The sequence below is a fragment of the Charadrius vociferus genome, unplaced genomic scaffold (genome assembly GCF_000708025.1).
Source record: "Charadrius vociferus isolate BGI_N301 unplaced genomic scaffold, ASM70802v2 scaffold59, whole genome shotgun sequence".
NCBI classification, from domain to species: Eukaryota; Metazoa; Chordata; class Aves; order Charadriiformes; family Charadriidae; genus Charadrius; species Charadrius vociferus.
Window position 1 is genome coordinate 5,891,446 of NW_009661371.1, and position 22,311 is coordinate 5,913,756.

The window sequence follows — 22,311 nt, forward strand, 5'->3', positions numbered from 1 at the left end:
ACAGCAGGAGGGGAAGTACTGGCACTTGAGGCTCCAGTCAGCAAGTGCAGAGGAGTCAGGTAGCTTGGCAACAGCGATACAAGTAATCTTTAAAATTTCATCCGTTTAATTCCTCGGGGAGAGGACTCATAGTGAGCTGAGGTTGCTGCTAAAAGTGGCAGTACAGCACCTACAGTCACTGATCAATTTAAAAATGTAATTAAAAAAAAAAAAAGATTCAGAATGACTTGAAGTAGTACAGAACTTCTGAAAAAAAATGTGGGTTTGGTTTTGTTTTTTTCTTTAAGATTACTTAGATTTGCAGGTTAGCACAGAATACCTGTTACCTAGAAGACCCCGGGACAGATTAATTTCTACAGTATTATATTGCTGAAGTATAGTCTTAATTCAGGGTAGGCTTCAATTCCTTATTATTTCCTTGAAACATTAACACCTCAGTAGAGTGATAAAAGTAAAAACCCCCAAGAAACACAAAAATCACACAGTAGTTCTCAAAGAATCTGTGAGAAAAAAGCTTGATTTTTAAAGTTAATTTCCAAGGCCATTTGCTTATACTGTCCTCAAAAAGTAAAAAGAAGCAGAAGGCTGCCTGATAACACTTACAAATCTGATTCAATCTATAAATAGGATGGTTTATAGCAAATTAACTATAATGCATCATCATGTATAAACACAGTCTTCTCTGGTCTCATTTATGAGCTCTTCCAAATGGTTAGGAAAATGCAGGTAGTCTAGAGACCATACTTATCATAAAAATGTTAAAAATAACATTGTGCAATGAATTTTATTGCTGAATTTTGAATTACACTAATACTACCTCACAACATGCAATTATACTCTTACATGCACAGAGGTGCTATGTTCAGAAGTCCTTAAATTTATCTTTAAAATTCTTACTACCACTTGTACTTGCTTTCATTACACCTATTTTAACAACAATAATTTTTCTTTCTACAGACTCCTAACACCACCATTCTGCATACTTTTGTTGAGCTGATGTTGCTGAGCTGAGAGTGAGAGAAAGGTGTCTGATGGAACATTTATCTGTCTGCCTGTTAAAGGAGAGCTCCTTTCTGTCCCTTTCCAGACCTGCTATCTATGAAAGAGAATGGGAGGAGAGAAGAGAAAAAGCTGAGCTCAGAGGGTGTCCTGGTTTGAGGTAAAACAGGACCAACTTTGTTCAGTAACTTTGCTTCTTAGCTGGGCCTCTTCTAACTACTGAAATTAACAGCATGTTGTGCCGACACTGTTCTCCCTCAGAGTGACAAGACCTGTGTTTGTAGCTGATGCCCGGGCATGGTATGCAGAGAGGCTCCTGCTTATACGTACTGCTATACCAGCCAAGGGCAACCAACTCTGTTATTTGCCCCGTTGGAGGGTCGGAAGAGGAAAGGCATAGTGGGGTTCCACCTGTGGGGAGAAGCGGACAGGACAGGCGACCCAAAACTGACCCACAGAGTATTCCATCCCATCTGCCTCATGCTCAGTACAAAAGCTGAGGGATCAAAGGGTCAGCCCTCTTTCTTCAAGGGCTGTCGTCCGAGGAGGACTCTGTTCGTCTGCCTTTGATACTGACTACAGATCTGGAATCCAGTTCCTGTCCACCACTGAGTCCAGTCTGGGACTTTTCCAGTGCCAGCTGGTGATGTGATTGTCATCCTGGGAGCTTGATACAGTTTCATATATATTCAGTATAAACTTTATTATTTTCTTTTTATTATTAATATTTCATTAAAGTAGTTGGAATCCTTCTAAACTCAGAAGTTTCTTTTTTTCCTCCTCTGCCTCTATCTCTGAAGAGAGGCGAGGGGGAGCATCTGTCAGTCCTATCTGGGGTGTCCCACATCCCCAGTAGCCGATTCGGCCCAAACCATGACAGAGGGGTAGTGGAGAGAGATGAACCATTCTGACCTTTCTCTGCACTCTTCTCCTCCATCAACTTGCACAAAACCCTCTTCAGTTCACAAGCAGAAACCTCTGCTTTTTCTCTGCGGCTACCTTCCCAAGGATAAAGACGACGGAAGGAAGGGCACTTTCTTGGAAAGAGCTGAGATTGTGAGAAAGCTACCAGCTCAAGATGGAATAATTCAACTCACAAATACTTTGAAAGTTGGTAACTGCAACTCTTGCTGGTACTACTTAAAGAAAGTGTCCTTTGTGAATTCAGAGCTTATGAACAAGTAGAGTATGAGTAATGTCTTTGCCACTCCTAACAAAGATCAAATCCCAGTGAATCAACTATGTGGGAACCAAAATATCACAGTGACAGGCACTTCAGAACTACATCACAAAGCCTCTTTTGTAAATATGATGGTTTAAATCTTAGCCCTATTGAAGTGAAAGCTCATTCAAAATCAAAGAACGGAGTAGCATGCCTCTAGGGAGAGAAAGTGCTCAAAGGCTCATCTTCCCAGCAGTACCAGGCTGCTTCTCACACCTTGCTCCAGTTCTTGCTCTGCCTCTGACCTGCTGGTGCAACCCTGAATAATTCACTCACCTCTCACCTCTGTGCTTCAACCTCTCTCTCAGACTGAAGCTGTGCTTTAACAGGAGATAGGTTGCTTCTTGCAACATAATGCAAGTCAGCTGCTGGGTACCCAAATGCTGCCGCTGTGTTACATCTAACAACAACTGCAGGACTACTCTATCTATTCTGTCTTGAGAGATTTTTGTTGTTGTTGTTGCAGTCCTATAAATACCAGCTTCTTTCCACTTCAGAATCCGGGTGATATAAAAGAGAAATTGCCTAACAAAATAGAAGCCATGAAAGGACTCACAAATCTAACCAGCACAAACAAGCCCCTTGGCTGTGAAACAGCATGACAACATGTTCCAAACTGAGGTAATAAATTCTGAATTACAAAAGAAAATCAGAAAATTAAAGAAAAAAATCCCAAACAATCCACCAGGGTGGAAGATGCCTCAAAGATCATGTGATCCAACCTTTCTTGGCAAAAGCACGGTCTAGACAAGATGGCCCAGCACCCTGTCCAGCCAAATCTTAAGTGTCCAATCTTGGGGAATCCACCACTTCCCTGGGGAGATTTTTCTGATGGCCTGTTGTTCTGATTGTGACAAAATCTTCCTCTTCTGTCCAACTGGAACCTTCTCAGGAATAACCTTTACCCATCACCCCTTATCTTTTCCATGTCACGCCCTCATTGAGGCTTGCCAATAAAAGCTATTTGGAATCATCTCAGCCTCTAAGCAGGTCATAAGTTAATGTCTATAAAATCAGGTAACGGCCATCCAAAGTTGACAGTTTCAGTGAACACACAATCTAGGTGCCCTTAGAACAATGCTAAATTCATATAAGCAACCAAGATGTAGCATCTTAACAAATAGTCAGGCTATTGACCAAGCACGGAAGAAGGCAATTTCAGGAACATGATAAAGACATGGCAATAGCACCATGTGGAAATGAGCATACATATTTGAAAAGCATCCAGCTAACTGACCCTCAGCCACTACAACTACGTCTTGAGGCCATTCAAGGCTGTGGAAGAATTCAGCTTGAACAGGTACAGGACAGAGTTGCGTAATCATTCTCATGAAGCCACAGTGAGCTCCTGACGAGAAATGACACACTGTTATTCCACAGATTTTCTTCACAGTCATCTACAAGAAACTACTCTTGCAGAGGATCCTTCTTTTTCCAGATCTTCTTCATGTTCTACACAGTAGTCATTATGGAACGTTTCTCATGCCTGAATCTGATGTCTTCTGTACAATAAAGACACTCAGAAAAGAAAATTGAGCTGCTTATTTTGGAAAATAAGCACAACATACTACATTGTAGTTACAATGCAAAGGATCAGAAAAATAGCTGTATATTTGGCCTAAATTAGATGAGTAGTTCTTTCGCTTCGCACGGGCTATAGAGAGAATAAGGTTCTGGAATAATTCACATCTATGGATGTCTGCATCGGGCTCTTCACAAGTACTTCATTTCCTCCCTCTTGCGTTTTCGCAGCAATGAAGTAGTCATCCTGTGTCCTCTCCATACCTCAATCCTTTTAATTTCTTATTGGCCGCAGCAAGACTTACTGCATTCAGCTACCCTGTTTGCTGGCATAAAATATTTTTCTGAGGCAAAAAGGCAGCGTATACTCACTTTTAAATGAAGCTAGTACTGATTACATACTTCTACAGCTAAAACCTAACACTAAAAAAAGGCATATAAGGCTTCACGTGTCCCTTAAAATTATCCATCAGAATAGAAGGACAGAGGGAGATTATTTTCAGTAAGAGAGCATCACTCTAATAACTGTTGGTCTTTCTACAATAATCCATCCAAACACATGGCACTGACCATCTATTTAGGCCCTTGGAGGTAGCACAGTAAAACAGATATACACAAAGATACAGTTCATAACCTTAGAGATGAGCTTGCATAGCAGGGTGTTATTTGCATAGTAAGCATGATAAACAGAAATATATAGAAGTCATGGATTATGAAGCTGAGAGAACAAAAGCTCACATCATTGAATTGGGCCCGGTAAAGGGAAGGGGGGGGAGGAATTACCTCAGCAGGATTAAAAACTTTTCTTGGGAAAATATATCTATATTTTAAACTTTTTTCAAGCCCTTTATGGTTTAAACTTCTTACTAACACAAAATTTTTTTTTCAGCTGTCTCATCAGAAAGCCACCTGCTCTGGCAAAGTCCCAAGACTTGATCACCGTAATGAGAGTCATTTTACAGATATCCTAAACCATAAAAATCTACAATATTTATGGTTATTTGTTAAGGTATCATGTCCTCTGGAAAGCAGCTGAGATTATTATACACAGGATTATGTTTAGTTGTTAGCTGTACCGCTTCATTGAATACTCACATGGTGTGCAGCTCGTCTTCTGCAAATGCCCAGGAGTGGCTTATTTAGTGTCTACCAGCTTCTCTTTATTTTTTAAAATTATTCTAACATCTCTTTGCACCTGTTCAAAGTGCCAAATCCATTTTTCTTACCCTTTACTATTATTTTGTCAACGACAGCACATTACAATAATTCTCTGCATGTAAGATATATCCCTGTCTTCTCAGGCAAGGCCTCTGCTTTTTGTTTTGGTTTTTTTGGTTGTTTTTTTTTTTTTTCCCTTTAAGAGCTTTCTTCAGCAGACTTCTGCTGTGCTTTATCCCTTTGATCTTTTGCTTGTTTTACATCTACTGATCTCTTCTGTGGATAGGAGGGTTTTTCTGTGGCAGATTTTTCCTCAACTTTGATCTAGCTTCACCTGACAAAGATCTTCTCTGAAATCATCAGTCTATGTGTCTCACTGCTGTAAATGAGGCCATTTCCAAACTTATTAAGCAATATATTATTCCTTTACTTTCAATTCATTTACAAAGGTGAATAAGTCTAATGTATGCTCATTTTTCGAACCAATTTTACTTTGGTTAAGAATAAAGTCTTAATACATTTTTCAAAACCATCAGAGTACTGACCGTTCTTGACAAAACCCAAATTGATGTTATGTCTTGCACTCATGCCAGAGGAGTGTTGACTGCACTCATAGTTAACTACCATTTGCCTTCACCAAAAAGCGAGTAACAACAGAGGAAACAGAGAAGGAGCAGAAATGCTTTTTATGAACAGACACTGACATATAGCACATATTGCATCTTCTTAGAGCATTATCATAAGATAATGAGGTAATGAGTGTTAAGACTTCAGTATTGCAAGAAAGCTCAAAAGGTATTCAAGCTAGCTAGAAGTAGTAGTTTATTTTCTTTGTTGTCTTCTAGACATCAATATCCACCTCCTGGTCTGATGGTTAGGTTCTCCTTCAAAGGCACTTGCTTTTGTTTGTAATGGTTGAATACAATAGGAATGTTGGATGTCAACATGTATTTTGAAAAATGTATTTTTCTTTAATCTAGTTTTTCTTTTCTTTGTGTCACTTGGAGTTACATAGTTCCCAGTCTTTTCTGTATCAAGCAGTAGAGTTAGCACTTTTTCTACTACACCTAGTACATTTTTCTTCTATATTACTCCCCGTAGTTCAAGCAGAGAGCTAATATGCAAACCCAGTTCCTTTGCAGTAGAAAGCAAAATTACATATTGAGTCAGGCATATTACTTAGTATAATCTTATTTCTAAACAAGATAATAATAAAAATAACAACATAATATTTCTTCCACACCGAGGAATAATAACAACAACAATGCATGCAATCTTATTTCCCAAAAGGCCATATCTACAATCAAAGATATAGTTTCTGTGTTTGGAAATCCCCAAAGCTGTCACTCCAGAGAGCCACATGTCAAGATAAAAAAAATCTGGTCCATTTTCATTACCTCTTACCTCTACGCCTCACTCTCATGGTTCTTTGTGGCTTCTTCAGCTCTAACTCTACAAGCATGAATGCTTTCCTGCTTTACTCCTTGCTGTATGCTAGGCCAGCACAAGCATTCATACACTTATGCATGAGTCACACTGGGGCGCTACTGAAGTTGAAAAGGACATCCAGCAGAAGAAAATGGAAAGAGTCATTTGACTCTGCAATTTCAAAGTACGGCTTCGAAACCATAGCTGAGTCTACCCTAGGAGTACTTCCTGGTGTGGTATTCTGATGTTCCCAAACTGGCAAACACACCAAAGTTTTCAGCGGTTTCTGCTGTTTCAACATACGTATGGTTGTTATGAGCAATTTATAAATAAAAAACTAGATTTTGGGAGCATGAAAATGAACACAGAAATTTGGCAAGAGTCAGAGAGGGCCAGCAAGAAGTCTCCTGCCCTCTTTAAAACTACTGCCAGAGCTTCAACGTACTGTAACAACCATCCACTATTCAGCTACCTGAGAAGACCCATTAACAACATCCTATTTCACCTTGTTCATACTCCCAAAAGACTATATCATATTTAAATCCTGGTGCTTTAAATGACCTGTTTCAGGGAGCATTAGTATTAAATCAGTGGCGGTATTCTGCTGTAATTTGAAGGGAGAAAGTAGGGTATTAAAAGGGCAGGAATAAAAGGAGGGATAGATTGGCAAATTCATTTGGACTTCCTACAAACAAAGACAATTAAGGATACAAGTTCTTCTAACACTACGTGTTCAAATTCTTTATCCAGGGAAATCCCCATTGACATCAACATTGCTAATTAAGACCAAGGGTGAGATCTCCTAGGGAGCTTAAGATATTTGCCATCAAGAGGTAATTTTGCTCATCCCTATGCTCCTGGCCTGTATTCTTGACCTCATCTTCTGTTCACAGGAGTATGAAACCAAATACCTGCCTAGTACAAACAGCTGTCTACTTATCGAAAACTCAGCTTAGATATTATTTCAACTTGATAGGTTTTTCATTACGGGAAAACAGTGGTCCACACAGAGCTACAACAATATTTAAACTGGACTGCAGTTACAAGTAAATTTTTTAGCACATTGCATTAGTCTGGTGAGACTAGGCAGGCTTTTTGCTTTCCAAAGGGTTATCCCTTCTGATTGTAAACCAAAAGGCATGTTAACCTAATTATTCTGCCCACTAAAAAGCAAATAGCGGAGACAAGGCAAACATAAATGAGAGGGTTTGCTAGCAATCCAAGCCCTGTAATGTATGAAAAATGAAAGGGTACTTTATTTCTTTTAATAATAAACCATGTGACCAGTTTTTTATGCATCATTTTTCAGCTCAAGTGTATTCTGAAGCATTTCTTCATAATGATCATGTAATGATGATACTTCCAAGTTTCACCCTTGAGAGATGGCAATCTGTAGCCACTATATTAAAGGCTATGAATGATATTCGTCTGTCATTATGTTCTAAGATACCACATTGCCTTCTGTTTAGACACATACAAAAATTGCTAAGCGTTAAGCCTTAAATGCTAGATCCCGTTATATACTTGGTCAATTTGTAAGTATAAATACAAACCTTAAAGCCTCAGTGTTGACTGACGGTTATTGTGCTCATGGCTGACTGTAACTGGCTCTCTTATGTACTCCATTCAAAGCCCGTTTCCATTTTCTTGTCTTCTGTACAAGACATAAGACATACGCACACAAAACATTTGTAGTGTAGCACTATTTATTATCCTATACAAATAAGAATTCAGGAGGTACTACCAAATAAATATTACTCACCGGTACGTTTTGTTGGTTGTTTTTCTTTTTTATTATATTCAAAGCAGTACAAATAGCTGATCTCTCAGACATTTTCAACTTCCTTAGCCCTTGTTTAGAAAACCTGTATACAAGATCTGACAGTTCTTTGGATAGGATGCAAATAGAGACCTCTCTCTTTTGTGTTTGTACCTCATAGAATATTGTTTCAGAAAATTATTTCCATACTAGAAGAGAGAGGGAAGGACCTCTTTAAAGAAAAAAAAAAAAATCACGTTTGATTCTGCTTCTGCTGCATACAAATCAAATTCTAATAAATATTAAGGGATGCAAATGTTCATCCTAAGTAATGAACAACATCAAGAAAAATGTTTCTTTGTTTGGGGATAAAAATAGTTCTCTTTCCATGTTGAAATTTTTAAGTGCATCTACATGTTTTAAAGTATCTGTTTTACTTGCTGTCTCTGGCTCCTGCGTGATGTTGTAAGTGAAAATAAGAAAATACTTGACGAGTGGTGTTTTTAATCATCAAGATTACTTGATCATCAAGAGGAACTGTAATTATATGTGGAAGTTATCAAATTGCTTCTTGAGTTTAAAAAAGCTACCCTCTTATAATCACAACTTTAATGGAATTTGAAATGTAATAATACATACCAACAGAACTGAATATATGAAACAAGTTTTGATAGGGAAATTAAATTAAACACTCTAAAGGCATAGCAGTAAAGATGAAGCTCTAGATTATTATTTTTTTAATCACTGACAGTACGACTGTTAATAATCTGAAAAAAAAAATATATTACTACAGTGAAATTGTAGTTTCATTGTAAAGACCTATGGATGTTGAAAACTTCCAAAACAACATGGCAGACCATCCACTTTCATAAAATCATAGAATGACTTGAGTTGGAAGGGACCTTGTCATGGTTTTGGCTGGGATGGAGTTGACGTTCTTACTAGCAGCTGGTATGGTGCTATGTTTGGGGTTTGGGATGGGAATACTGCTGATAGCGCACTAATGTTTTTGGTTGTTGCTAAGCAGTCAAGCCTTTTCCACTCCTCACACACACACCACCAGCGAATATGCTGCGAGCGCACAAAAAGTTAGGAGGAGGCACAGCCAGGACAGGTGACCTCAACTGACCAAAGGAATATTTCATGCCATATGATGTCATGCTCAGCATATAAACTGGGGGAAGAAGGGAAGGGGAACGTTCGAAGTTGTGGTGTTTGTCTTCCCAAGTGTGATGGTGCAACACCACCCCCCCCAAAAACACACACCTCCTGGGCCACTTGGTGCTTGGATTCTCCTTTCTGGGCCACATACCAACCTAGGATAAGTCAGGCATAGATTGTGAAAAGCAGCACACATCGATCACCTCCTGAGAGCTTAGTACATCTGTACTTGGGTTGTGGCCCGAAGGAGGGGGAATACAAGAACTTCAAACTCTAGCAAGTTTTGGGCTTGTGCAACTCGTGGAAAGCACCAGAATATTTCATTGTCTGAGTTGGGCTGAAATAGAAAAGTACCTGACAAAAGTCAATTATCTCAGACCCTATAAATAGTGACTCTAAGCAAGACTCTTTGAGCTCTCCTGGATTCCAGCAGGCTGTGACCAGCATCTCCCCTGAGGTGGGATGCCCCTCAGGCATAAGATTCCTCAAGTTTTAGAGAGTGTCTGCTGACAAAGGGCTCAGTAATTTTCTATCTGCTGAAATTTAGCATGTGGCAGGCTAAGTTAGATTAGTTCCAAAAAATTAACAAATATCTGTTTATACATATATACTCAGATATGTAATTAGTAATTAGAGTTTATTATTTATATTTTAAAGTGCATATATTATATATTATTATATAATATATAAATGCACATATTTCTTTATATTGATACCAAAACTATTTACCAGAAATAAAACATTAGATGATACTTAGGACCAACTCTATAAAAAAAGTCTTCCTTGATAAAAAGGGGATTTGCTTCCCAAGATTACTTCTGAAAATTAGAATCTAAGCAAGACATAAAACATAGCTTCAAAGATTGTCTATGTCTCCTCTTTTATTACATTATAAGCTAGTTCAGAGTCAGTCGTGATTATTCTTTGTTAACTCACTTATGTTCTCTGTTCTGAGGTTGAAGCAGAACATCACAACTTAACTGGATTAGTGATTGACCACCTGTAGGATCTCAGTCACTTTTGTAGGATTTTGGCTCTAAGGAAAAAAAGCTCAAGAATAAAAACAATGTAGATAGGCCTAGAAATTTGACAGAGAAATAAATAATGATTTCTTGTTATGGCTGCAAAGTTGGGAAACAGTTTGTAAGACATCTGCATCTCTACAAGTAAGCATCTAACACTGATGTTTCCAAAACTGCCTTTTTCCAGGGTTTAAAATCCCAAATTAGTGCTAAAATATTCCACTCAAAAATCCTTAGAAGCCTGTTGAAAGAGAGTTTGTTTAAACTTTTTCCTCCAAAACCAGAGTAAAGTTTTCATTTTCAAGTCCCTCTGTGCCTTATTAGATGCATTTGCAACAGTTCTGCCTTTAGGTTTACTTGGTTTCAATCACAAATTATGAAAAAAATCATCTCTAAAGAATATCATCATCACTGGACAGTGAAACATTCAAAATTCAGGAATCCCAAAATTAAGCATCTCTTTACAGATATACAATTTTTCATCCACAGATAAAAAAGAAAGAAGGTGGTGTTTTAAATAGCTTTTGGATTAAAGACTCAGAAGTCCTGCTCATAAGATCTTTAAATGCAACGCTATGCAGTGACAATATAGGATCTATACATAAAGTACATCATGTAAAGACTCGAGTTCGCAGCAAAGCGCTCAGTACCTAAATCCTGATAGAAAGGCAAATCAGATTAGTCTGTAATTTTCAAAAAGGAATTCATCCCTGAAAAGTCAAATCAATATTTGGTATGTCAAAAAATCCTATATGTTAAAAGTCTCATTTGCACCTGTATTCAATGCAAATGAAATTATTTGACTCATATTACAAAAATAAGCAGGAAAACATTGGATTCTTCTAGCATTTTAAATTATTTTCAGGTCAATCTTCTCCCTCAGAGCAATTTTAGATTAACATTTCCATAGAGGACTAGGGGAAAAGAAAGTCATGGGATTTAGACACATTTCCCATTAACCTTTCAGGAAGATATAAATCTAAATCCCTTATACTTTAAAAATGCTGAGCTAATTTGCCTTTCTCAGGCCCAAGATACAGTGAGTGTCAAGAAGGTATCAGCAGTAGCTCAATTTCTGCCTTCTAGTCCTTTGCCTCACACACCTTTCATGTTCAACAGTTTTCTTAACACCATAGAATAAATGACAAGTAAATGTCAAGGAATGCCCAAATCAGAACTATGAATTAGCCTAGTCAAACTAAAGCAGTCTAAAAAAATATTAAAACACTAATTGTAAAGACACTTAACTGTAAAACTCTGAAGATAAATTGTTTGCTTTTTGGTTTGCTTATTCATAAAATCCATGAGGATGTTGTTATTTTCAGTATCTATGCCGGATTTATTATAGTACCCATCAATGTAACAGTAAACTGCTACAAAATGCCTTTGTCTGTCTTCCTATTTGTCTGTAGCTGCTTGAAACAACACAAAATATATTTTCTTATTGATGTGGTACAGTACTAATTTATATGTATCCTGCTACAAATTAAATTCAAAGTAGACCTTTTTCCAGATTACACTTCACTAACGAAATATGCAGAAATAACAACAACAAAAAAAATCACTAAGTAAAAGCATTTTACACTTGTTTCTATTCTATACTTACATGACACAAATGTGTAAAATGTGTCTTTTAAAGCTTCTAATTGGTTTCGATTCATGAGCATGGGACAAGAGGAACCTAGCATCTGACCCTGAGTTCTGTCTGAAATGCAAATTAAATTCCACTCAGGATCCAAAGTTTAATGTTTTCCTGACATCCATACCAGACAGATTGATTCTGCCTGGAATTGCATTTTAAATGGACTCTCCAAACCAGTTACAGTGCACAGGAGACACTGACCTAACTTGTGACAAACTAGAATCATCTCTTCTCTAAAAGGACGCTTTCTCTATGGTTAGTTATAATAAACTCATCTTCCGACATCTTATATATTCCACCAAAACGAGTTTGAACTTTATAGGAAATGATCTGCTTAGGAATCCAAATCTTGATAAATACCATAGCCTTTTGCTGGTTTCCCCTCCTGCTTCTCCAGGGGAACAAATGGTTGATTTGTTTAAGAGATTGAGGGTGACAAAATAATGATCTGAATGTCTTAGGCTCTCATGCCCAGACACAACTCAGTTTTGAGGGGTATGACAATCCTCTTCCTGCCGAGGTCACCAAGTCTTTCTTCTTTCACTAGATTGGAATAGTAAAATGAATAGCAAACAGGATTCTCTACTCACTGACAAAAGAGCATCATGACCTACATAACTTACCCAAGGCTGTATTTTCCTCTAGAGTACAGTAATTGTTTCCATCTCAAACTCTGATATCACCACTTCATCACCTTTTGCTGAAGGGATGGAAATCTTCGACGCCTGAGCAATTTCAGTGTCAGAATTGTACTGAAAGCAAAAATCAGGTATATCATAAATAGAAAGAGAACATAATGGGTATATACTGGATACACTGCAAGAAAAAAAAACAAACAGCCAGTCACCAAAACCAGAATATCAATGCAGTGGTACTGCACTTCTTTCTGATATAAAAGAGCAAGAGGTGAGTGTTGTGGAGTGTCAAGAAGTAGGAAAAAATCCCCCAACACATCTCTCTACCTTGAAGACGGTTAGCCAGGACCAAAGGTCAAGCACATTGCTGTGTCAAAGTAAAGCTGTGGAGACTGAGGATTGCAGGGTACGACAAAAAAATATAAAACTATCTGGGAAATAAATGCAAAACTATCCAGGAAATAAATGCATTACGGTGGAGTGTAACCAAGAAACTACATGCTGACCATGATTTCTGAGAAAAATGCTCACAGAAATGCCTGCTCTTTGCACTTTTAATAAAGTTTGCTTGGATATAAAGGGCCATACTGTTATACAGGATGACCTAGGAATGGTGAAATCAAGTGTGTGAAGATCCAATAGAAAGGTTAAACAGGTCTTTATAGTCTAGGTATACTTCTCATGGGTAAATTGAATATTCTAGAAAGTCTACTTTTGGTCACACATTCAACTAAAGGATTCAACTGAAAACCCACAAAATGTACTCTTTTTCTTTGGTTCTACATTGAAGAAAATATTTTGTTATTTCAGACCTCATGTGCAAGCAATCCTCACAAAACAGGTTTAAGATTACCTAATTTACATATAAAAAATTGAGTAAAGATTATTAGAATGAATATAGGTAATGATGTTTTTCTGCTCTCTAAAGAAAAATCTTACCTGTATCACTTCTTTCCAAAGAGAGATCTCTGTGACAACTCAGTCTGAGATTAAGTAGCAGTTTATTTTTGATGATTAAAAAATTCCTAGATTTTTGTTTCCTGCATTCCACAGTAGGGAACTTTGAGTGAAATCTTCCTGCTTAGAACATAATGCAAAGAACAGCCTTTGAGACTCAATATAAAAAAACTTAGACACTTCATAACTATCATCACTCCCACATTAGTTTCAGCCCTTGGTGGAGCAAATTATTTTATGCCTGTGTACTCCCATTACTCAGGTGGGAATAGAAGCGGCAGAGAGAGAAAATTCTGTAAGTTCAAAGGTAGAGCACGTGACAGTTCCCCACTGCTGTCTCTGTGTACAAGTGGCTGGCTTCATGCCAATAAGTGGCAGGCATTATGCATAATTTCCATCTATTTTAGACCTCAGAAGTCATACAGAAAATTATAATACAGTGTTTTCGCAAATAAATAAAAAAAATTGAGAGCATAAGATTCACAGGAAAACCAACAATAATATCCTTCCACAGTTACCACAGATTTCATTTACAGCAAATGTAGACTACCCCACATTCAATAACGCTGAGTAAACTTTCAAGTGATTGAGATAAAGAAAGAACATTACTCGTGCTTTCCAAAATTATCTATTTGCCCTCAAAAGTAAGCTGTTCTGTAAAAGCCTGGTGCTATGCCTACAACAATACTTTTATTTGCCTTCTCATCCTTGGCAGTGTTTTCCACGTTTTCACCAGTCACCATAGCAAATTCTATTATTAACTCTTCTGTGCAGATTCAGCAGTCCTTTAATTCTGACTACGTGCATCACTAAATTCTCTAGACAAGAATAACTGACTACACCTTTGACTTGCAAAGAAATAGAAAACAGAACCTGGAAATAGCTAAATATAACCTACAAACCCCCTGCATTTTTCTAGTTTTAATCTGTGTGGCACTAATACGCATCCTGCCATGAGTGCCCAGCATGATTGAAAAGGTCTCTGCTCAGGCAAAAATCCCTTCTTTAGAGAACACTTTTTAAAAATAATTTTCAGGGGGGTTTTGGTTTGTGTTTTGTTGAGTTTTTTTTTAAAAAATTTTTGGGTACTATTATTTTTTACATCATTCTCAAATTAAATTGCACAACAGAAAATGTTATACCTCCTAAGGGAAAATGACAGCAACTGAGACTTTCATTAGCATTAGTTCCCAAACAACTAATAAAGGAACAATTCTTCAAATCAGCTTACATCCAGTGAAAAGGAAACGGTCATTACCTTCCACAGCAAGTCCACCTTCTAGCACAGTATGGATATTTTTGATACAAAAATCTGTAGGATAATGAAAGAGCACAATAGCACAAAAGAAAAGCCAGGCTTCCTGCACACCAGTAATTCAGGCTATTCATGCCTTTTAGCATCTAGAGACAAAAAAGTCTCTGGTGAGAAGATAGAACTCCAGAAGAATGACAGCAATGACAAGAATAGCTTAGGTCAGGACGGCTCTCACGAGACCCTCTGCTTCACCTCTCCAAAGTGAGACTAACTTGGACATTATATCATGCAGGCCCTTGTCCAAAGCCAACATCTGAATCCCTCCAAGATCGTACGTTCCACCGTCTCTCAGAGCAACAGCGTGAGCTTCCTCCTCTCCTCGCAACACCTACCGGAATTCTTCTTTAAGAAACTTGTTTGTCCCTTTGCTGTTCACCTCCAGGAAAAGTTCAGCCCCTTCTCACTGCTGACTTTTGTTCAAACTGAAGTTACAAGCCAGGAAAAGTACCAATATTATTTATTTACAAATTTAAGAGTAACATTGTCAAGTGTGTGATTACAATTTTCATTTTCCCATGTTACCATACAGTACAATAGTTTACTGCATCCATACTTCTATTTGTAAACCTCAGCCTTTTGAGAAGTTATAGCCAATTTTCCCTCTAAGCCTCTGCTTTTCCTCAAGTATCTCCCCTCTTTTGCTTTTCACGTACCCCATACCTTAAGCTGGAAAGCAGCCCATGAAGAAACATTAAGTCCCATGGGGGAATAACGGAAAACATTACAGAAGTGACAGGACTCTATTGCAGCTCTCCAGGCCAAATCTGAAAATAGACATCGTATGAGTCATAAATAGAGAAATAGTGGCCTACTAGAAAATATTGTTTTGCTGAAGACTGGCATCTGACCCATCACAGCCCCAGAACCTGGCAATCCCTGCTGCTCTTGGCACAGATGGAGGGCTGCTGGGAGTCACCTCTGAAAATTCTGTCCTGGACTCAAAACTTTTCTCATGTTGACATTGCTCTACTCATCTTTTGAGAGGAATGAATACCTGCAAAATAAGAAGTGCTCTCTTCTTTGGAGGCTTTTACAGACTGTATCCCATTAAATAAAAACAAACTATTGTAAAGTTTTAACCTCTCAATTTAGTAAATCCTAACAATTCAGTAAAAAAAAGAGAAAGTTAAATCCTGTATAAACATGCCATCATAGTATTCCTACACCAAATACATTTATTTGGAAAAAACAGTATTTCAGACATAAGTACTGGATTAGGTTGGTTAGTCGAAGGAACATAAACAAATTCAGAGATGAAGCTACTCCACCACAGGGAAGATAAGGAATGAAGGCATTTTTCCTCCAGCCCAATTCATCTTAGACCACTCTACAGTGTAATTTCAAATTTCTTGTATACAAAACAGAGTCACTACCCAGCTGTAAAATTATTGTACATATGGAAGGTCAAATTCTGGAAGCTTGCTTTTTTTTTTTTTTTTTTTAAACACAGGGAGTAATATGAAGAGAATTCAGTAAGGGCTGTAGGAGCTGGAATCCACCTCTTCCCATGCAGCTGAGTATTTTCATTGCACAAATCTGCTTCACAAATTTAGCATAGGGTTTGGGTTTGTTTTTCCTTTGCGGTTTTTTTGGAGGCAGGGGGAAAAGGGTGAAGTTAGATGGTTTTGTGTGTTTTGAAACACAATGTATCAGATACATTCCAAAGATTTTGTGCAATAAAACATTGGCTTCATCACCTTTTCTGGTATCAGTGAACTAATTCAGGAACATGCCAACTGCTGAAACATAGGTCATCGTGAAATTCCTGACAAATAGGTGTTTGCTGGTATTTTCAACTGGCATCAGGACTGGACGCTATCAATAAAAGAAAGAAGAGATATTTTTTTTAAGCCTTGTTGTCTTTGTGTGCCTGTATTAGAAATATTAGCTACAGTAATACCTAAGTAGTATCTACAAAAAATAAGGTTTACTGCAGTACATGCTGAACACTAAAATTACATCTGTGTTAGCAAGTAGTGTGGACTAGCTGGAGCAGATCTCTAGAAGTGTTGGTGCTGAGGACCTGATGCCTGCACGATTCACATTTCATGGCTTCTATTTTCTGGCTGGTTGGCTGGCTTTTATCTAAACTTGGAGCATCTCTAGAGAGGGCGCATTGCACACCAAACTATTTCAGGTTAAAAAGCTCAGCCTGCTTTTATGTAGCACCGATCAAGAATTGAGCTGGTGAGCATTGCTGTTCCATTTCCAGAGGCAGACAAAAAGGAAGATGTCTTAAAGTGCTTCACTTGCCAAGGACCTGTCCCTGCAGTGCCTACAACCCAACGGGTGTCCCAGGCAACAGAGCGGAGTTCAGCAGATGAGTTACTGTGAGCCTATTATAGCACATTGCCCTAACGCTTTCATGCAGTAACGTGTTTAACGTAACACGGTAACATAGGAACATAGATTTCCATGAAACAGCTTGACATAAAAACAGCTGAGGCCAAACAAAAGTAGCTATGATTGCTGCTAAAATTGTCGGGCCAGTCTTCCCAAGCGTTAGAGTTAGGGCTCGAAAGGCCTGTTGACAGAGAGAGGGACACTTTTCAAAGAGTTAGATACAAAAAGAAGTATTTCTGCGACATTCATTTTTCTATCAATCAAGTGGACCCGATTTTATTTTCCTTCCCCAAAGGACTGAACTTGCAAACACACTCAGGTTCTAATCTCCCCGAATTACTGCAAGTTTCTACGGCTTTCTCAGTAGCAAGCATCCAGCACGCTCAACCAGGGTCTGACAGGACCTCTGCAATACTATTGACTACAAACTGCTATACAGGGAAACTGAGAAAAATTGAGATGGTGTTACTCTAGCAACCTATTGCCATGCTTACTCTTCAGTGTAAGTGACATCCTGTGTATGTGTAACACATTATTTTGGCACAAGGAAACCAATCCTCCAAATATTTCAAACTCAGTAATCACACCTAGCTCTCAAATGGTTTTTACAACAAAGAACTAAAGTCAATTCCAAGCAAAGTTCTACAAGTGTGACCAGTACTCACTAAATGCAGAACACCTGCAAAATTTGTTTAGGTGTAAAAAACAAGCAAGTGCACACAAAACCAGTATTGCAGTTAACTACCAAGCATTAATATAATAGCTTAGACCATAAGACATTTCTGTCAAACTACATTCTGTAACCTAATTTTATATTGGGTCGTTACACGCAAAATGTTGTTATGGGAAAAGACGACACACCTTAGTATAACTAAATCTTAGCAGCCTCATCAAAGATTATTAGTCCAGATCCAATTATGAAGTGAAAAGTGACCATTACCATACATCAAAAAAGGTCTCAACAATAGCAACGGTTAAAATTGTTGCACATATGCTTCCTATTGCCTCACTCCTTTTCCTGGTGTTACACTTACCCATCGGGATCTTGAGGCTGATGGCATCCGTTCGCGCTGGGCACATACAGCAAGTTGTCAGCATCCCAAATCTGAGTGTGACGTTGACAGTTTCTTCCTCCTTAACCTATAGTCGGCTTGAGATCACTTTTACGTTTGATAACACATTTGTAATATCTTGCTTTTTCTTCATCCGTCTGCATCTTCACCTTTACACCCGATTTTACTGTATATGGTGCATTTTACATGTATTATATGCTTTTTCTCTCCATTCTACTCAAAACAGGTTTTGTTTAGAGCCAGGACTGCATTTCTTCAAGTGACTGCCGGGGAGCAGTTTGCAACCCAGGTTTCCAGTGCCAGCCTGCCCCATGGCTCCACATCCCCGGTACTCCTCTACACTGCATCCTGCACTGCCACTTGAGGCTTCCTCTACACTATCTTACTCCATTAAACCCATAAATACCCCATTCTACACAAAATAACTACTTGCTGCTGCCATTGATATAAAACCGATGTGTATACCATATTGAAAAAAAAAAGTACATGTAAAACAAATTAATCATACCCACCCGGTCATTAACAAATTGCTGTTACAGCTAAACCAAGTAAAAAGAAAGCTCCAGGTGAGCGAAGGGAAGCTCAGACAAAGCAAACTTGCTATTTGGTTTACTCACACCGTGACCTATCACTTGTAATGGTAATAGCTGGGCTACAGCTTAGATAGCCAGAAATTCACCCCTTTCTCCATTCCCCCAAAACATAAGCATTTGCAACAGGCTAGAATTGGACACTCTTTTTACTACCAAAAAAAAATCTGCAAGAACTGAGTTAAATGTTAATGTCTGGAATGCTATAGTTCTGAAACATTTTGTTGCCACTGTAGAGTACCAGTTTGCCATAAAATTTGAGATCTATACAACCTTCCCAGTTGCACATCTATGAAATAGTAGGTTTGGATATAGGAAAGAATAGAATTATTACTTAAATATATTACAGGCAACTTTAGAAGCCTGAAATTAAATTCTAATTCACAGTAGCAACATCTTGACAAGACAGTCTCCCTCCCCCTGTGCACTAAATTTTTTGCTTCATTCTTAAGTTATTTGGAATTAAAGTCTAAGCAACACCTGCAAAGCTTAATTAGCCTTTAAATACACATCCAAGTAATGAGGCCAACATGAGTTTAAGAATAGAAATACATACTGCACACTTTCAGCATTTCCATTCAATGGTTCAAAGTGATTGCATTAATGATTCAAAAATCATTACAACTAGTAATGATTTTTCAGTGCAAAAACCATCTTAAAGATGTCTCTGTCCCACAACTTTTTATTGGCCTTTTTTAAAAAAAAAAAAAAAATCATGCAATTCAATGGTTTCCATCCTAGTTAGTTAGAGCCACTTCCATGGAGATTAGGAAGTATAATTTTAGGACTGACCCTCTGGACAGGTGGAGGTTGTTCCAGGCTGTCTTTGGTTGACTATTCCACCCCCCTCCTAGAAAAAAAAGCTGGAAGCTTTTGATGAACCTCGTCATTTCGGAAAAGACAGTTTTGACTGTTAAGATAATCAAACAGCAATCTAGTACTATCTGCATTTAGTATATAAATTTAGACAAGGGAGTTCTGAAATGGCATACTTTCTCTCCCTGACAGGTCTGAGGACTTCTTCCTAGAAAGGCTGACTACGTGCTCTATGTATCTATAGGCATTTCTGCACTAGGAGCAAAGACAAGCTCGAGAAGTTATGCCTGTTTGTAATTTCCCCATACAATGCAGTTTTACACCCTAAATTAACCACAAAACATCTAACTGGCAAGTTGATCTTCTATAGCTATTGTAGGACACTAAATCTGAGTAAGCTTACGTATTTAAGCTGCTGGTCCGAATTCTGATCTAGCTACTCCAGCTATTTAAAAAAAGACCCTCCAGCTCCAGTCTTTCAGTTAATATTAAATTAATGCAATATTAAAAGTTGAATAACAGGAGTTTATACCTTATATACACAGGCAAACCTAGATTAAAGTTTAGTTGTCAGATTTTTAGTTTCCACGCCAAGTAGGTTTCAAAATTTGCAGAAATTGAGTAAAATGGTTTAGCATAGCAAAATACAACCACCCTAAAATATTAAAATACCATCTATGCGACATATCTTATCGCTATTAGGCAGTAGTTACATAAACTCTTAAATTTATGACAAAATAGATTTCCACCACTACATATGTCTCCAAAAAGTTTTTATTTATCATCTTAAACTAGTAGATATTATAAAAATAAACCATTTAACATTCAGTTATTTTTATCATACAGTTTTCTTTTCTTGAAACAGAAAACATATATAGAAAAAAATAGTTTTGAACAGATGTCCAACAGATCATGAAACCATTTGTTCTATTGTTGCAGAAAAATAAAGCATCTCCAAAATAAGGGAACAGTCTTAGTACCCTGTTCTTCCTCCCTTTAAACTGCAATGCTCTGTATGCACATTTATGGAAACTTAGTAAGGCCTGAACTGAGAAGGATGGCTATCTGGAGGAGGTGGAGGAGGTGGTGGCAGAGGTGGCGGTGGCAAAAATGGGTATGAGGAGCTGTACGTGTTTGGGCCTGTCCAAATCATATTCAGATTTGAAGGTGGGAGGTGGAATTGATGCATCTCATTAACAGAATCAAAAACTGGAGGAGGAAACGGATACTGTTGCATCACTGGATTTTCTTTTCTATGAGGTTGCGGAAACACTGGAGATTCCTGATGGATTCTGTTGTCTGAAGAGTATAGCTGTGGTGGTCTTACTTGTGGTCTCAGAAAACCCGGAGGGCCTGACGGAGGAGGAAATGGATCCCTCGGGAACCCTCTGCCACGGTATCCTCTGGAGTAACTTGAAGCAGGCTGTTGCATTGACTGATGAAGTCCTCTATTCTCACCTTAAAAAAAAATACAGAAAAAAAACAAAAAAAACCACACGCAGTTTTAGTATTATTTTGGAAAGATTAAGTTTAGTGGTCACACATGTTTCAACCTTAAGTCATAGAAATTTGAAAAGTAAGCTTATCAACAAATAATACTGGCAAATAATACATAAACAACAAAATAATACTGGCAAGTCTACTGTTTAGTAACTCTTCTTGATTTATTAGAGTAATATAGGAAGAATGATCCTGAGGGTTGCAAATTCAGTCATTAAAAAGAGAAATTTCACTTTCTTCCCCTACAGACATTTTCATTTGTGTTAATGAATCACAGGAACAGTCAAACTGTGAGTATTCTGGGAGCTTTGGTTTAAAACAAGATTTAAAAGCAACACATTTTAAAAATGAAGACAAATCAACACTGCATTACACTGAAGTGGTATACAGCTTTCAGACCTGAGTTGATATTTCAAAAAAGGAAGGCAGGCAGAAAAGCCAGGAGGCCTACATGGATGAACAAGGAGCTCCAGGACATGACCAAAAGGAAAAAGGAAGCCTATAGGGAGTGGAAACAGGGGCAGGTAGCCCGGGAGGAATACAGAGGAATTGTTCGAGCAGCCAGGGATCGGGTTAGAAAAGCTAAAGCCCAGACAGAACTCAATCTGGCCATGGACATTAAGACAAACAAAAAAATCCTTCTTTGAGTATGTCAGCGAGAAAAGAAAGACTAGGAAAAATTTGGCCCTCTCCAGAAGGGATCATAAGAACTGGTTACCCAGGACAGAGACAGAGCTGAGGTCCTCAACTACTTTTTTGCCTCAGTCTTCACTGGCAAGGACGGCAGCCACACTGCCCATGACGCAGAATGTAAAGGCGAGGATTGGGAAAGTGAAGAACCACCCACTGTATGTGAGGATCAAGTGCGAGACCACCTGAGGAACCTGAAGGTGCACAAGTCCATGGGACCTGATGAGATACATCTGCAGGTCCTCAGGGAACTGGCAGATGAAGTCACTAAGCCACTAGCCATCATATTTGAGAAGTCGTGGCAGTCTGGCGAAGTTCCTGCCAACTGGAAAAGGGGAAACATAACCCCTGTTTTCAAAAAGGGAAAGAAAGAAGACCCAGGGAACTACAGGCCAGTCAGTCTCACCTCTGTGCCGGGCAAGATCATGGAGCAGATCGTCCTGGAAACTCTGCTGAGGCACATAGAAAACAAGGAGGTGA

At 38.3% G+C, this 22,311-nt stretch overlaps 1 protein-coding gene across 1 annotated transcript in view; it reads right to left on the bottom strand.

The window, feature by feature from the left end:
• Positions 1-20,674: 20,674 nt before the first annotated feature.
• NAF1 (nuclear assembly factor 1 ribonucleoprotein) overlaps positions 20,675-22,311 on the bottom strand; it is a 24,683-nt gene continuing 23,046 nt past the window's right edge. Inside the window, exon 10 of the mRNA XM_009893774.1 lies at positions 20,675-21,099. Coding sequence (XP_009892076.1) covers positions 20,675-21,099 — 425 coding nt within the window. The remainder of the gene's footprint in view (positions 21,100-22,311) is intronic.